General features: G+C 30.8%; 1 protein-coding gene across 1 annotated transcript; it reads left to right on the plus strand.

Annotated features, from left to right (window-relative positions):
- Positions 1-2,329: 2,329 nt before the first annotated feature.
- On the plus strand, positions 2,330-14,723 carry LOC133178095 (uncharacterized). Its single transcript, XM_061312855.1, has 13 exons — positions 2,330-2,396; positions 4,086-4,208; positions 5,517-5,630; positions 7,274-7,351; positions 7,648-7,772; positions 8,291-8,377; positions 10,564-10,677; positions 10,807-11,020; positions 12,954-13,109; positions 13,784-13,869; positions 13,991-14,061; positions 14,204-14,313; positions 14,419-14,723. Exons 1-13 carry the CDS (start codon positions 2,330-2,332, stop codon positions 14,721-14,723), a joined length of 1,650 nt encoding a protein of 549 aa, XP_061168839.1.
- Positions 14,724-16,864: the final 2,141 nt, after the last annotated feature.

The raw sequence follows: 16,864 nt of genomic DNA on the forward strand, positions 1-16,864 counted from the left end.
AGGTCAAGATTATTGACAAGTTGGCCTATATGAAAGACACTTCGGCTCAAGAAAAATTTTATGATAAAAAATATTAATTGAATTTAAGAATTGTTCTATTCATGATACACAAAGAGGTTTATACAACATGGATTGAACCGCAGGCAAAAATGTGCTATATTAGAATTAGCATGATAAATGATGATTAGAGATCAAGGTACAAATGTAACAATGGTATATCCTTGTATATTGTAGTGTTTCAAAGATGTACATATATATGTATTTTAAACTTATTTTTAAGGAGATTACAGAAGAAAAAAAAAAAAACAAATAACTAGATTAACTCAGCGTTTGAATTTATATTATTATTTTTATTCTGACAATAACATGATTTTTTAAATGAAAATTAAATGGCGGGGGTGGGGGGTGGGGGGTGGGGGTTGGTTGGTTGGTTAGATATAGATAATTGTTTTATTTTCCAAGGTCTTTAACAACCGTCTGACAATTAAGCCAGCTCGTAATTTACCCCTCGTTGTCACCAATAGGATACGTACTTGACCCTCAAAGTTCTTGTTTATTTTATCAGTTAGCACTTTAATAATATTGTCCCCTCATTCCTTGATTATCATCAATGTGCTCGTGAAAAGTCTTTTAATATTAATTTAAAAAAAAAAATCGATCCTTCATTGATGTGTTAAATTCATGTATTTAATTCAAGGCGCAAAATTGGAAATATATATAAATATATTTCCTAATGAAATTCTGGTTGGGCCGAGGTGTCTTTTTACGGGCCGACCTGTCTTAAATCTTGGGCCGACCAGCTTGAGCCGAGGTGTCAATGGGCCGAGATGTCTGGCATTCCTCGCAAGATACATAACCAATCACTACACAAGTTTCAATACATGATGTAATGGCCACAGGAAAAAAAGATATAAAAGTATTTAATAATGATAAAAAAAATAACTATTTTAACAAACAAGGGGCCCTCTTTACACCTTTAGGGCTTCGAAAAAATCGTATGGCCTAAAGGAGTACATATTAAAATTACTTAGTTCATGTATGCTTTTTTTAGTGTTCACAGGGTGTCTTGAAAGACATTGTAGTAGTGATAAAGAAAAATCGCGTTCGCTTTTCCAGTGGTGTATATTCCATATAGGCAAAAAGGCTGTAGCCTACACATCATTCTTTTATGTAAAAAAATTATTAATAAATGTATTTGGTTGAAAAATGGGGGAAAGTTAATCATAAATCTTATTTGTTTACCAGTTTCTAGAATATTTTTTTCATCAAATGCAATAAAAGTATTTTTAGCAACCCACACTTTTATGCTTATCCAATTTTTACAGTATACAAAACTTTTGATTTTTATAGCTGGTTAAATCTAAAATTGAAATGTTACCAGACTATTAAAAATGACAGCAACAGGAGTCTACGATTAGGACAGGGAATAGAAATTAGGAAATATGTTTGGGTTAGTAGGAAGTCAAACAAAAACATTTTAAAAATTAGATTATTCAGTAAAGAAGTTTCCATAATTTCCAAGCACTGTGTAAGGATTTTAAAATTTCTCAATTTTATCAAGAGTGGTCATGAAGATTTTAATTTCTGTATTATGAATGATTTATAATTATATTCACTGGAAAAATGACAATGGTAGATGTCTCCAAGATCGCAGAAAGTGGTCCTCCGATCCCCCCCCCCCCTCTATTGGACTCCCTCCTTTCGTACATGTAACCGCAATTCGGCAATGATGCGCTTTAGGTGAAATCTGTGACTTCACATTAGCATACACATTAGCAAAAGGGAATAAACACCACTGTTTCCCAATGGGAGAAATACATAAAAATTAAGTTTTCAATTACTTATCTTGGTTTAAGGCTTTGAATACTTGAATTAATTAAAAATTATATATACAATACAGACTGGTTTATTTTATTCCATATCAAAAAGTAGAACAGTCCAACTGCACAAATGCACCCTTAAATGTAATGAAAAATATCCTTAATTAAATTACTGTGCAGTGTAAAGACGATCCTTAGTACTTCATATCAATAATAATAGGAATAGTGATATGATCCAAGGCAGAAGTAATTCATACAAGTATATACCATAATATTCTGTTTTGGATATAAACAGTTTGATAAAAAATGCACTGAAGGACCAGGAAATACATGTAATGCTGGCCATATTTAATGCAGGAAAGACACACATTATCCGTCCTGTTGTCGCACTTATGTTTAAGCTGAATCAAAGTTCGCAATTAAAAACATCTTCAATCTGTCTAAATGGTTGTTTATATCACTAGTTTATTAATTTTTACATATATTCTACGTTATCAATATTTTCACAAATGGATTATGCATTGGAATTTTCACAGCAATACTGGAAACAGCAAGCACATCTTGAAGCGAGAAAAAGTAAGTTCAAAATGCAATGTTGGAAAAAAATCTATTACCTATTTGGCTTGATACATTTGATAATAAAAGGGTTGTCCAGTAAAATCATGGGCATGTTGTTTAAAGTGAAAAATAATCAATACTGCATTATATTTTTTTTCTATTCTTTAGTAATTATTCATCAATATACATATTAGAAAATTCCAAATAGATATATTCTTGTATAAACAAAATGTGGCATTTCATATTATGCGTGGCCTTACTATATGCGGATGATAACGTCAAACTGTCTATTGCAACGTCATCTTTGCTAATAAAATTTGGATCAACCCCACACAATTCCGGGAATTCCCCTGATGTACGCACTCAGACTCCCCTTTGATTCTACGAAGACAGGTGAGGAACAAACTTCGCACACAGAGGGAACCATCTGAAGTTGCATTAGTATTTTAATTTTTTTTTTTTCCTTCGGACAGTAGTCTTTCTTCATTCAACTTACATGTAAATAACAGGCAATCTTGCGAAATTTTTTGACAACCATATAATTATATATATATATATATATATATAGAGAGAGAGAGAGAGAGAGAGAGAGAGAGAGCAACACTGTATATTTTAATTACTAAAAATGTAAATAGATACAAGGTCACAAAAGGGAATTTTATACAAGGCACTAAAAAATGACCAACGACATGAATAAAAGAAATTGTCAATTTTTCAGGACGCCCTGCCCCTTCCCCAGGACAAAGAAAAAAGTTAAGAAGTCATAAAAAGAAAGGAGATAGAGAAACAACAAAAAAAAAAAAAAACAACTACATGTAGCACTACAACTTAACTACCTAGAATTGTTGAAGCGAATTGTCTGTAAAGTTACACTGTATGGAGAGAATAGTTTTGTTTGTCAAAATCAGAAATTAGATCTAGTCCACGTTCATCTTGGTGCAGTCATTCAGTTTGTTAATACCATTAGGGCGGAATGACTTCAGTCTGTGCAACCAGAACTTTTCCTTGCTTTTTTTCTGAGTGTCTGTCCATCTTGGGTTATGGCCAATGACCACTGCTATCATTTCCTGCCATTTATGACCTTGAGATTGAAATGTTCCCCAACTGCTTCATTGATTTCTTGGTCTTAATGGTCGAACGCTGATTATTTTAAATTCTTATGCGGAGATCTCCTGTTTCCCAAACATACTGCTTCTGACTCAACTTGCAGCTCGGTCGTGGGTTCAAACCCCTGCCGTGACTGTTCTAAGTCGATAAAAGTATTAGCAACCGTTCTTCCAACAAGTCCTCGGCACTTTGGAGTAAAAGTCCTAGCAGGTGTTGGCATGATAAAGATCCCTCACTGCTCAAGGGTCCTCAGTGGCGAGTAAATATCTAAATATGAAGCTCTTCACCAGTATATGGTGACGTATCTATATGAGTAAAATATTTTCGAATGAGACGTAAAATAACAATCGATCAATCAATGAATCAATCGAAATATTACTCACGTATTCTCTGATGAAACCCTGAGTTTTGTTCGTGCACATTCCAGTATAATACAATCCCTATTCCTTTCTTTATTTTTCCAGAAAATTTTAGATATACTCAAATATGACAGATAAATATTTACAGAAATGTTTGGTTTAGTGCATACATTATTTTTCAAAACAAAGAACGTATTGCCTACGATTTTAGCGGACAACCCTTGTAAACTATCTGTTGTAGATCGAGAACGAAGATATCAACAAGGAAGAGGACCATGCAATATCTTTATTCTAGATACGTCCTCAAATCTCGGGGAAGAGGGCTTCATAAAAATGAAAGAGACATTCTGCACAATCATGGATGGTACACGTATTGCAACTGTCTCTATTTTCCATTTTCCTTCTCTTCTTGATCCTCTTTAGCAGTAGGTTTTATGTAAAACTCAAATTCTGAAAGAAAGTCACGTTTGTTTTCACTGGCAAAAAATTTTCAGATGAAAGCGGTCGGATATAAGCAAATTAGTTTGTGTATTAAATCCGCGGTAGTTTTGTCGTACTTTTGGAAGGAATTCGAGTGTTTCCTCCCAAGAATCCATATGTTCACTCGTGATGAAAGTAAATTTGTAGATACTGAAGACGTATAGTTGTCTGGTTTATACATTCTATAGTCCAAATTGACGAAAGTTTTGTATTCTTCACCTATAAAGTTGTTCAAATGATAAGACGATTTTAAAGTTCAGAATTTATTAAAAGTCTAAAATATTATAAATTCACAAATACATTTTAGAAACAACCTGCATTTTACAAAGAATTTAGTAGATTGACTCACATACAAATTCACACACATTTAATCTAATACATTTTAGAAACAAACTGCATTTTACAAAGAATTTAGTAGATTGACTCACTTACAAATTAACTCACATTCACTCCGTCAACTTAAGTATTGACCAGCCAATTAACTAAAGAACAAAAGGATAAGAAAACTAAGGAAATGGAAAACCGTATAATATTAATTTACACGACTGAAATTAGCTAAATCTAAGCTTAACAAATTCAAGGAACACAATTCTAAGACCTAACCATAAAATTGATAGTTCATAACATGGATAACTAGAGACAGGAAAAAGACGTCAAGGATTTGAATTTCTAACATATGCAAAATGCTATTTCCAAACATCAAATGAAACAAAATTCAATTACAGATGTCAAATGAAACAATTAAACTTCAATTAAAGAGATTAAGTAGAACCCAGATTTGATAGAACAAATATATAAAAATGGATTGATAATTAGTAAAATTGTTATTTATAAATCCTTAATATACATTGATAATCATAACAGCACGAAAAGGGTACGTTGGCAGTAATGGACGATAAGAGATGTAAAATTCTACTCAACACCTGCAATTGTCGGCGTAATTATAATAAATGTGGATGATGAACTCTCAAAGGGGTTTAGGGAAACAAACAATCTAAGATTATCCATATACATGTATGGCAATCTTGAAACTCCGATCAACTGAAATAAGCTGTTCTCCGTCTTGAAAAATTGAATTTTTCTTTTATGTAATCAATTGATTACTTGATTGATTTTTAAGTTTCATAATATGCAAAATATCCAGACAATAAATAAGTTTTTTACTTGAATTATTTACATGTATATATTTCAGAATATGCAAAACATCCAGAGATCGATGAAAATGTGGCTGTGTTGATTTGTGGAAAAATAACAACTTTCAAGCATTATTACTCTAATCAGTACAATCGATTAAAGCTTTGTATCGGTAACTTATTTTATATGTTCCATCTCACAATTTTTTCTTAATCAAAATCAAAAAAAAAAAAAAAAATAAAATAAATAAATAAATAATAATAATAATAATAATAATAATAATAATACGAGGGTTGTTCGGAAAGTTCGTGGACTTCTGTCATATCTTTTTTATTTATTTTCACATTATACCCAAATTTGGTAGAAACATTTTAACAATAAATTCAAATGTATTGAAAAAAATTAAAATGTCTTGATTTATTTAAAACTTATTAGGAGTTAAAAACTGCAAAAATTGGTTCGCAGAGGAAGTCAAAATTCAGCAATTTACAAACATTACACTAATTAATTTCTGTAGTCATATCCTCTGTAAAATGGCTGAAAACCAAAATAAATCTAGACCATCAAATTAAGAATTGTTACATCGTTTCATATATTCCAAATTATGACTGAATAGATTGCTTCATGGAAAAGAAATCAATTACTAAAGATAGGTAGTTCTTATTGAAAAAGGCGAAAAAGGTGACGTCGTAGAACGTCACGGAGCAGCAGTTTACGATACAATTTTCTGTTGTACTCTGGAAAACGTCAGAATGAAATCTGAAAATGTTGTAAGAAACATGAAATATCTCAAAAGCGAGTTATGCATATGTGTGTGTAAATGGCCCAGGCGGTGTTTGAATGATAGAAACTCTCTATCAGACGAGGACGATCTATGAGAAAACTGATTATCTGTAAAGAATCAATCCAAAAACGTTCAGTTAGTAATGTCTTGGAAAGAGAAAGGCGTTTCACGGTTGCTGGTCTTGTGAAAGCATAGTTAAGCGGTGAAAAAAGAAAACATTGACAATCAAAATTATGCTACTGGAACAATTGTTAACAAAATGAATTTCAATTGATAGAGACACGTTTGAAATGAGCAGATATTGGACCAGACTGTGTGAAATGTATAGGGGGGATATTCTGTGAATCTCATGACGCTATATTTTTGACGTTATAATATTATTTAGTTTGCTCCGGTGTAACCAAACATGTTGATTTTAAAATAAAGTAAATTGATATCTATTAAATAGAATGGAATGAAACTTCACACATCAACAAAATAAATATTTTTACATATGATAATGTGCTTACATTAAATTTCTTGAAAGTAGTATAACGAGGATTGATTTTGTCTACGAACTTTTCGAACAACCCTCGTAATAAGATCTGTTGATATGATTTTCTTTTTACACTATTTTGAGTTCATTGTTACATAAGTTTATTATTGTGCCCTTGCATTGTATAACGTTGATATTATACAAAAATACCTCTTCATTTATTAAAAAATTATAATTTGTGATCTCAAAATATGTTTGATGCTTTATCCTGTCAAAAAACTCCAGTGCACCCTAAGCAGTTTGATTTGAAAATTAAAAAAATATATATATAGAATTAAAGGATTCTGACGATAATTTTTTGTTCGGATTTCCTAATTTTATCTGTTGTCATAGTAATAACGTTATTGGGGAATAAATTCCAAGTTTAATTTTTCCAAATGTACGGATTCTCGAACTATTTATTGTACGTATACATCTTTCTTTAATTGCTCCAACTATGATAAATACAAAAATATGTAACAAATCTATTCTGCGAGCAACAAATATTCTTTTAAAGATGATGTCGAATATGGTGGACCTTGTCCTCTTACAGCAGCATTTATTTTGTCTGAGGGAGGAATTTGTGAGGGTGCAGGTATTACTCATTATTTAGAGATACATTTTCATTGACAAATACTATAACTTCGTCTCTTGAAAATAAGCATTAAAGATGAAATTTATAAATGCCAAGATTAGAATATATCTTCAAAGCAAGCATTGAAGATGAATTTTATATTGAAAGACAAAATTGTCAAGAAGATCTATCGTAAAATATTTTGGAGTACTTTTGAAATTGTATTCATATCTATGTAAACTGTGAAGATAAAGAACAGTGATTTATTTATTATTTTCTAAAATTTTATTTCAAAGACTTGTTAAAATTCATTTCAGGCTACTCAAAGATGACGGGGCATTTTCACATACATCCACGTCTTATTCTTATTTCTTCTGGGAGACCTACGGATTTTACCGCGATGAATGACTTTAAAAATATGGCAGCACATAGCCCCGCTAAGGTTTAAGAATTTTATCTTGTGATAACCAAATTTTGATTTCAGTATGAAAGATAATTGTTTGTTTGTACAAGGTCCTATTGAGAATTTTTACTCATATTGAAACGCAACCATTTCCCGGTGAAAGGTTGCAAATTTAGACCTGTACTCGGGACTTACGGCTTTTGAGCAGTGAGAGATCTTTTTTTTTGTACCAGCACGTAATGCGACACGGGACCTCGGTTTTTTGGTCTCATCCAAAGAACCGGTCTGTGTGTCACCCAGCGGATTCGAACCCGAGACGTAAGGTTCAACTCCTTTCTCTGCGGCTCTAGAGCAAAGTTTTAAGTAAACGTTCTACTCACTCTCACCACTGAGACGAGACACCCGGGCGAGCAGTATGAAAGAGCCTTTTTAATCTATTTTCTATATCCTAACAAACATTCTTGCACACCCAAACAGGTAATCTGTCAATATTTTTAAACTGTAATGATTTAGCAGAGTGAATTTCACTTACTGAAAATTAGGTATTTTATGCTCAGGTGAGAGACCATTTGTATCAGATGGCAAGAAATATAGGACGATTCCATCCAATTTTTTGTATTCCAGTCGGTAAACGTCCTGACATGGTAGGTTTACTTAATTATGTTTCATGTTTCTTGCAGTTAAATTCAATTCCAGAGAATCTGTGATCAAGACTTAATTTAAAAACTTGTTAATGAATTATAGAGAATATGATTTAAAGAGAATTAATAAAGATTGTTTTTCAGACATATGCTTATACATTCATGTGTTTTCTTCATTTTCACATTCTTTTCTTATTAAACGTGTTATTATCATGAAATTTTGAATTCATGATCATAAAATGTTGCTTTTTTCTAAGACAAGAAAAAAGAAATTTAATTTACCAAAGAGAAACTAAATTGTTTTCTTGTCTTCGACTTTTTGGGACAACCTCCATAGCGCAATGAAATGTATTCCTTCAGCACAAATATTTCCTAATTTGATACGTAAATGCTCCATGTATATATTTTTCATAAAAAGTTCAATGTTTTTGATTAGATGTGGAATAAATTTTATGCGTGAGAAAGATTTTTTAAATATATTTTCACAAATGTGAAGCATGAGCATTAATATAAAAAATTCTCTTGAAATAGATTCAGGGTCCAAATACAAAATAAGTTCATTATAGTCATTTTGATCATTTTGTCGCAACGCACATGTGTACGCTTTTATGTCATTAATGAGACTGACCATTTAACACGGCTCTTAGAAAAAGAATTGAAGAAACTTTGGCTGTTTTACTATGATTTTTGATGCTTTCTTCACTCCTGCAATTTATAGGGAATATTTTTTTAACTCACTTTGCGATGGGAATGACATTTTGCCACGAATATGTTCACACTTTGAAAATATTTATTATTTTCATTTCGTATTTTCACACTGTAAAAATATCACTCATACACGACGGATAAATACAACGTAACTGTATATCAATCTACAAAATGTAACGAATTCCGGCAATATTTTACTAATGTAATTATGTATATGTAAACATATTTTTAAAGATTTGCTATGAAATTAAAAAAATGTATAACGACTTTTAACAGGCAAGTTTAGGATTTATCTCTGCTCTTTCAAGAGGAGGAAAGATTGTTCATCCATTTGAAGTCAGACAGTTTGCAAGATTTTCAGAAAATATGGTAAAATGAAAATTATTATTTAAAAATAATAAATGTGTGTAACAAATCATCATCTGCCAAGATTCCATCGTCTATTATACATTCCCTTATATAGACGTGGCGTTTTGATTATTTCACTCAATTAATTTTTCACAAAAAGTGTAACAAAGTGTAACAATCGAATTAGTTTTCAAATCAGAAAATGAATTGAACATTTGACCATTACCAATCCCAAGAAATGATATAAAGTGTTCGGTGTATTAATTAACTTGATAGACCTTTGAACGTACCTTTGTACATCCCTTTTTGGGTCATTATGATTATATTTTCTCAACTGATATTTTTAATCCAAATTTCTGCCCAAAATACATGTAATTTGAAAACCTAACTACCAGTGAAAGTAACGTTTATTTCAGAAATTAAATTAATTTTTTGAGAATTCATGTGGACATGAACTACGACGCTTCACGCCGGCATTTTTCATAAAGTGTGTTAGCGCTTCATGATAAATATGCAGGCGTGAAGCGTTGTAGTTCATGTACCTCATGGAATCTCTGAAATAAAAATTCATATCTTATATTTACCTTATTTTTCTGATGACTTTCCACATGTTTTTGTCATTCAACGATCATTTTTGAGGAAAAAAGAGATTGCACTATTTTGGACTTCAATTACATCACGATGGAAATATTCTTATTCATCCCACGGTAGTTCATGAGAACGGGAACTTATTTCAAATTTGAAAAGAATCTTATGGAAAAAATATTTGGAAATGCAAATAATATATCATATTAAAGTAAAATCATAAAGTTACATTGCTATGAATATCTTCTAAACTGATAATGTTTTGATCCAATTTTTTGTCCAAAGTACATGTGATTTGAAAAGCTTACAGTAAAGTTTATTTTATTATATTAAGGTAAAATTATTTAGCTACATTGATATGTTATCTAATAAAACTTAATATAATATTATACAGAAAAAGAGTTCAAATCTTTATATTTGATATACCGTTAAAGGATTCATTATGTCCTTTTTAAGATTATCATACTGATTTTTCACACTTTAAATTAAAAAAGTTGGATTTTTTCAAGTAAAATACGTTGGTTCAAGATCAATATTTTGCGTTTCAGAAAATTGCTGCAATATTAACATTTTCAAATACCTTCGATATACTAGATAGAGGGACGGTAATGCAGCTGATGTCTCAAGCTATGCCCGCGAGGGAATTCACCGAAATGGATAAGGTTTTTGCAATTTTTATGAATATTTCCTGTCTGCAATAGCAAAATAGTTGTTTTACTCCTCAAAATAACTTAGAGTATGAGATAGAACACACATCATTCTTAAGTAAATTTTACAGTGAATCATTGTAGGACGATATTTTCGAAATTTGTTCATTGAAATCAGTATTTATATCAATGGATGAGATCCAAGCTGAGAATGAAAAGAACGAGGAGCAAAATCTCTTCCAATTCATGGATCCCAGTATGCCACCCTTAGGAAGTAGAGTTAAAAGAGGTCCAGATTGGATGTGGAAAAACCAGGATCAACGCGGCCCCGGAACAGTAGTTGCACATTCCGATGATGGTAAGCTAATTCTCTTTTTTTGCGATTAGATATGGTAAAGGGGGGGGGGGGGGATTGTTTGATTTTGTTGAAATCAACAGTATTAAATACTACAGTTAGTTTTAAAATATAAAAGTGAAACAGACCAAATGCAATACGATGATCTTTTAGAAAATACAGTTTAATGAATCAAAAAATACATATAAGATATACAATTTGATAACCGTCTCCCGTAATTTTGCGAAAAATTTTACACTTAAGAAAATGAAAGAAATTTTATGAAAAGGAACAAAATAATAAGTTTCAATTAATTGTAAGATTTTTGTGAAAAGGGCCAAAAGTATCTAGAATAAGTAAGCATCTCCAACTTCATGGTCACATCAAACAAGAGTGTGTTGATCAGATAAACGGAGAAATCTTCTAATCGAAATGAGTATACACAATGACCTAACAATTTGTATGAAACATGTCGGTCAGAAAACGAACCAATAATGTTTATCATTTGCGTACATGGTCATTATAACGACCATAGAATTTATTAAATACTCAATATTTCTATCGAGATTGTATTAAGTCCTGAGCATAAACTTACATGTATTTTTCATAGTCTGTTCAATTTAAAATTCATGCAACTGAGATCACTTTTGTTAACCATATGAGTTTGGAGACGACAACATCAAATGCAGGTGAAGTTCTGAATACAAGTATTATGAAACAGGGGAAGTTAACGGTCGAAAAAACTGAAGTTAGTAAAAAATAAAAATCTAAAAATGAGACTTATTTGGTTCTTATTTTCAATTTCACCAAGATATGTGTAAATAAATGAAAGAAAATATTGTTAATTGACGTAACGTCGTTGTATAGTTGAATATCTAAAGTCGAATTGAAAGCAAGAATTTGCTTCTCATGTTGATGTTTCTGATTAAAATCGAAGTTTGTTTTACTCTAATTTTATTAATAAAATAATTTTTGTATTTCATTCAATTACCATAAAAGATTTTAATGACAAAGGTAGCATGACATGTACTTCTATACCTAAATTATCTTAGATATATATTAGAAACTCAAACAAAAAGGTAGATTCACTAACTCCATAAAATGGCCCTGTCCATAAACCAGTCAACTGAGTCCGGGTGTCCCATTTAGAACATTAATATAAAGTAGAGACTATGTGCTTTCATTTTCAATAAAAAAAATTCCCCTGAGAGTCCAAGTATTGAAAAACAGACTTTGTGAAACAATATTCTTGAATTTTGAAGAAAATGAGTGAATTTGAGCATTTTCAACTAATATTTAAAATATGAGCCCACCCTGCGATCAAAAAAAAAAAATTCTTGGATAAGAATTTTCTGAAACAGTTCTTTCATGATGTAATAAAACATTTTAGAGTAGAGGTTGTGTGCTATGTAAAATATTCAAAAACAGCTAACATTTCTAGCCATTTTTAAAGAAATTTTCAATATTTGAGGAAAATAACGCAATTCATGACGTCATAAGTCATGGACTAGAGAGAAAATTACGTCATTTTTAATTGATATACAGTCATCAGGGGTTCAAGTGAAATCTAACAAATTTTCAACTAAAACTGAGCAGTTCTGATTTTTTGGTAACTCTCAGGGCCAAAGAAGACTTTTCGTAAACCTTGTTGCTTCAAAAGGAAAATTTCAAAGTAAATAAAAAATGTTCGTTAATCATTTAATAGGTAAATGAAAGTAAACTATCAAATTGTCAGAGAATATCGAAAAAATGCATAAATGTCTATTATAGTACATGTATATATTGTTAGGGTTTGACTGAGAAAGAAAAATATCTTTGTCTGCTAAGCTGAGTGTTTGTTTTTATCGAATTGTAAACAAACTACGGATTATATCAAATTAAGTTGCAAGACTAAGTTTTTCCCCTTTTTTATTATTTAAATTTATTAAGTTACCTGTTATTGCTCTTTTACAAATAGCTGGATGGTTGATTGTGCACTGGGACATTGGCACTTCAGCAAGTTACAGATATGGAACAACTACTGCTGAAAAAGATAAATACGATATTGTTGTTTGCCTAGAACCACGAATATTACACAATGAACTAATTGCTGTTGGATGTTTGGTAAGAAGAGGTAGGTTAATAAAGAATCTTGTGTAAGAAATCGACATCAATTTCAAAAATTTTGCATTAAAAATAATGCATCTTTTATTAAATAAATTTAAATTATGCACTCTTACAAACATGTTTCGATAGATGGGTTTAAATTAAAAGAAAAATAAAGAAATAAAATTTAAAAAGTAATGAAATAAGAAAACCTTTAAAAAATTCTTCTGTTTTAGAATATACGTCATACAATGACCTTTTGTTAAATTACATGATGCAACTGAAAATCTACTTAACAAAATGTTGAAGCCCTTACCCTACCTTTGCTTTCTGTAACAATAAATTATTCATTGTCCATAGCTAACTACGCAATCAATGCCGAAAACAATTCCAGTTCTCCTCAGTTTTTTCCCTTATTTTTGATTATTTTATAATTTTATTAAAAGAATTAAAATAAATCAAAACCATCCCTTTTGTGAGAGAAAAAGAAAAGAACTCGTTCTGGGCTTATGTCTGCGATCACTTTTTCATCTTGAACCATTTTCGGCCTTTTTTCCCGTTCAAACACATGACTTCACTAAGGAGAGTATATGCAGACAATTTTTGATATATGTTTTGTTTAATTTCATTTCAAAGAGAGAAGAAGAGAGAGGATGGATATGTTCTAAACCTTAAATGATTTGAAATTGAATCGTTTTCTAGGTCCAGATTGGAATTTTGGCGATCAAGATGGTGGAACAGGAAGTATTGGTGCAGTGTATAAAGTAAAACCAGACGGAGTTGTTGACGTACGAAAATAAATTCTAATTCATTTAATTTTTTGTGTAAGTTTTGATATTTTTACCAGGAAATGAATGTTTTAAGACAGAGAAATGAATAATTATAGTTCGTTTCTGCATTATTGAACAGGTTAGCTGGTCAAATGGGAGCAAAGGAAACTACAAATATGGTTCAGAAGGAGAGTTTGACTTGACTTTATGGTAATTATATGCAAGAGATTTAAGCAGTATATTTTAAGATACTAAAGGAATTATTACAAAAAGTATTGTATTTTGTATAAGGTGGTATTTAAAATCCATCTGCGTGGACCACAATGCATATAACGTCTTATTTCGCTTTCAGTGATCCTTTCTCACCGGAGGCACAAATTTATTTGAAAGAGCAGAGGGGACGCGCTGCCTCTAAGCTTTCCAAATCATTACAGTATATCTATTGCGATGCTACAGCTGAAGGTACATGAGCTAGCTTTATTACGATGAAATTGTCAGTTTACATTGTATTTATTTCGTATTGATAAAACAGAAGATAAAAAGTTTTGGATATCAATTTTCAAGCAGACTGTGATGGTACAGCAAACAGAAAAATGGCTCAAAATCACGAAGTGGCCAAAACAGTTTTAGTACTCAAAACACCGAAAGGACGATATTTTAAGAATGACTCTATAGATGATGACATACATTCGGATATAGAAGAAGATTGTTCTGCTGTAGAGACACTATCTCTTAATTGTGATCACTGGTTATGGAAAGATAAAGATGGAATCTGGAATCATTATCCAAAGAAGATAAATGACAAAATCATGAAGTGCTACAAAAGAAGTCCTAATTCTACTGTTGTGATCTTATTCAAAGAACATCTGTAAGATTAAACTTTCTTTGGTTTTTTTTCCGATAATTATTAGACTTTCGTAATGGCTAGTATGATAACACTTCTTCTCTTCAGCTGAAATAATATATTTAATATGGTTTAAAAAGTTAATTTGAATAACTGAAATCTTTTACCCAAAACAGTTGGACCTGTATATTAAAAAAACAAGTTTTTTACTTTAAAAGTTGTAAAGAATTAGGAAGTCTCTTTTCAAAGTACGTTATTTTCTTTTTTTTTCAGATACAGAGTACTTTTCGCGAAAAGTATCCAGATTAACTTGACAACAAAGGAAAAAACTGATGTAAAATTAGTAAAGAATGAGTAAATGTATCCAAGGTTATACACGTGACGTTTATTCATAATTTTCAATTTGATCGGAATGCCATTAATTTACTAGAAATATGACATCATGATCATGAAGTTCACCTTTTCTCACCATTTTGGCATATTTTCATAAAATTGATTATTTTCAAGCAGATTTTGTTTCCAGAAAATATTGAACGCAGACTTGAACAAACTTTATATTTTCAGCACAGATGTATCAATCTTTTCAAGATTAATTACTGACAGAAACATTTTCCTTGTTTAAAGATGCGCTCTTTATTTTTCCAAAGAAAAAATCTTACGTTGATTGGATTGCAAAAATAGCATCATTTCTAAATTCTTTACAGTGAGTACATATAATTGAGACAAATGTATTGAAAGTATCTCGAATATAATTTTTTTCTACGAAAAAACCACATTAAACATACTCACATTTTAAAATGATAATTTTTGGGAGCCAAATTGACTCATTATATACAGTCCTTCATTTCAGACCTGAACACCTTTGTAAGCAGTTATCACTTGGATCTTATAAAAATGTAATTACTTGTTTTTTTTTCTACTCACCTTTGTGGACATATATAAAGGAAGAACAATTTGTCAAATCTTTTTATAATGTAATTTATTAAATTTAGAGAAATTATGTCACATTGTGAAATAATACAAATATGATATTCCGTCACAGTGTGAAAGAATATCAGAAGTGCGACAAAACTCCAGATGTTCCTTTTCTTAACGAAGAGTGTTGTAAAAATTGTTTTCTTGTCTGTTATAAGATGGAGAGAGTAAATAAACCATCCTGAAAGAGACTAGAACTGTAAAAAAAAATCTCCAAATTTGTTGTTGAAATCCATGTTTACAGTGTTTTCAATTTCACAATCGCTAAGCTATGACGTCTCAAGCCTTCAACTATGATGTCACAGCCTATGACACTTTGTTACGAAAAGACAGAGGCAAATGGCAAATCAAAGAAAATGTAATGAACAGAAAATTCTATATTTTATAGTTGAATATGGAAATTATTTCACTCACGAGACAAGATTTTTTGATATTTTCTCTCTTGCTTTGCACTCGTGAAAATCTCAAAATTCATTTCCCATTCGTGAAAGAAATGTCATATCCAACTACAAAACATTGAGTATTCTCTCTATATGTGTATATATTTCAATAAGAGAAAAATAAATAGAATTGACATACGAAAAGTATATAAGTGTAAGTTTACTTCAGGGACATCGTCAGGTAACAGTTAATATAATGAAAGTGAACAAAACTAAAAATAAGGTTTTTTTGTCCAAACCATGTTTTCTTTATATCCTCCCCTATTACAGGGTATTTTAGCAAGGCAGTACTTTGAGCTGTCCTTCATTTATTGATGTTGATTGCCTTTTTATGCACCATTTTTCAGTAAAAATTGGTGTATTCTATCGCATTATTACGTCTGTGTTGTGTGACAATATTTTCGCTGGGAGACTACTGTTGCTAAATAATGTTATCAGCGTGCATTTATAGTCAGAAACAGTGCATATATCATCAATCTTCCTTTGATTTGATTTATTATTTATTTTTGTACATTTGCAATACTTTTTAACTTAAAAACAAACCAAAACTGCAAATAGTGAGCAAAATGATGATTGTTAAAATTATTTTGGACATGAACATCTGCTGGTGTTGGTGATGATGATTATGTTTATCATTAAATAGTGAATGAAAGCTAGATAAGAAAATAAAACTATGACAGCTTTTGATACATTGACAAAGTCATTACATAAATTTTTAATTTAAAAAAATATCAAAAGTGGTGTATCGGATCAA

The sequence above is a fragment of the Saccostrea echinata genome, unplaced genomic scaffold (genome assembly GCF_033153115.1).
Source record: "Saccostrea echinata isolate AGI-Se365-2 ecotype Australia unplaced genomic scaffold, CSIRO_AGI_Sech_v1 ptg000002l, whole genome shotgun sequence".
In the NCBI taxonomy this organism is placed as follows: domain Eukaryota; kingdom Metazoa; phylum Mollusca; class Bivalvia; order Ostreida; family Ostreidae; genus Saccostrea; species Saccostrea echinata.

Bases quoted from the DNA above. Each gene is read 5' to 3' on its own strand.
- LOC133178095 (XM_061312855.1), top strand. From the start codon at position 2,330: ATGGATTATGCATTGGAATTTTCACAGCAATACTGGAAACAGCAAGCA. The intron at 10,678-10,806 runs GTTTTTGCAATT...GAATCATTGTAG, and splicing joins AATTCACCGAAATGGATAAG to GACGATATTTTCGAAATTTG. The intron at 14,062-14,203 runs GTAATTATATGC...TTTCGCTTTCAG, and splicing joins GAGTTTGACTTGACTTTATG to TGATCCTTTCTCACCGGAGG.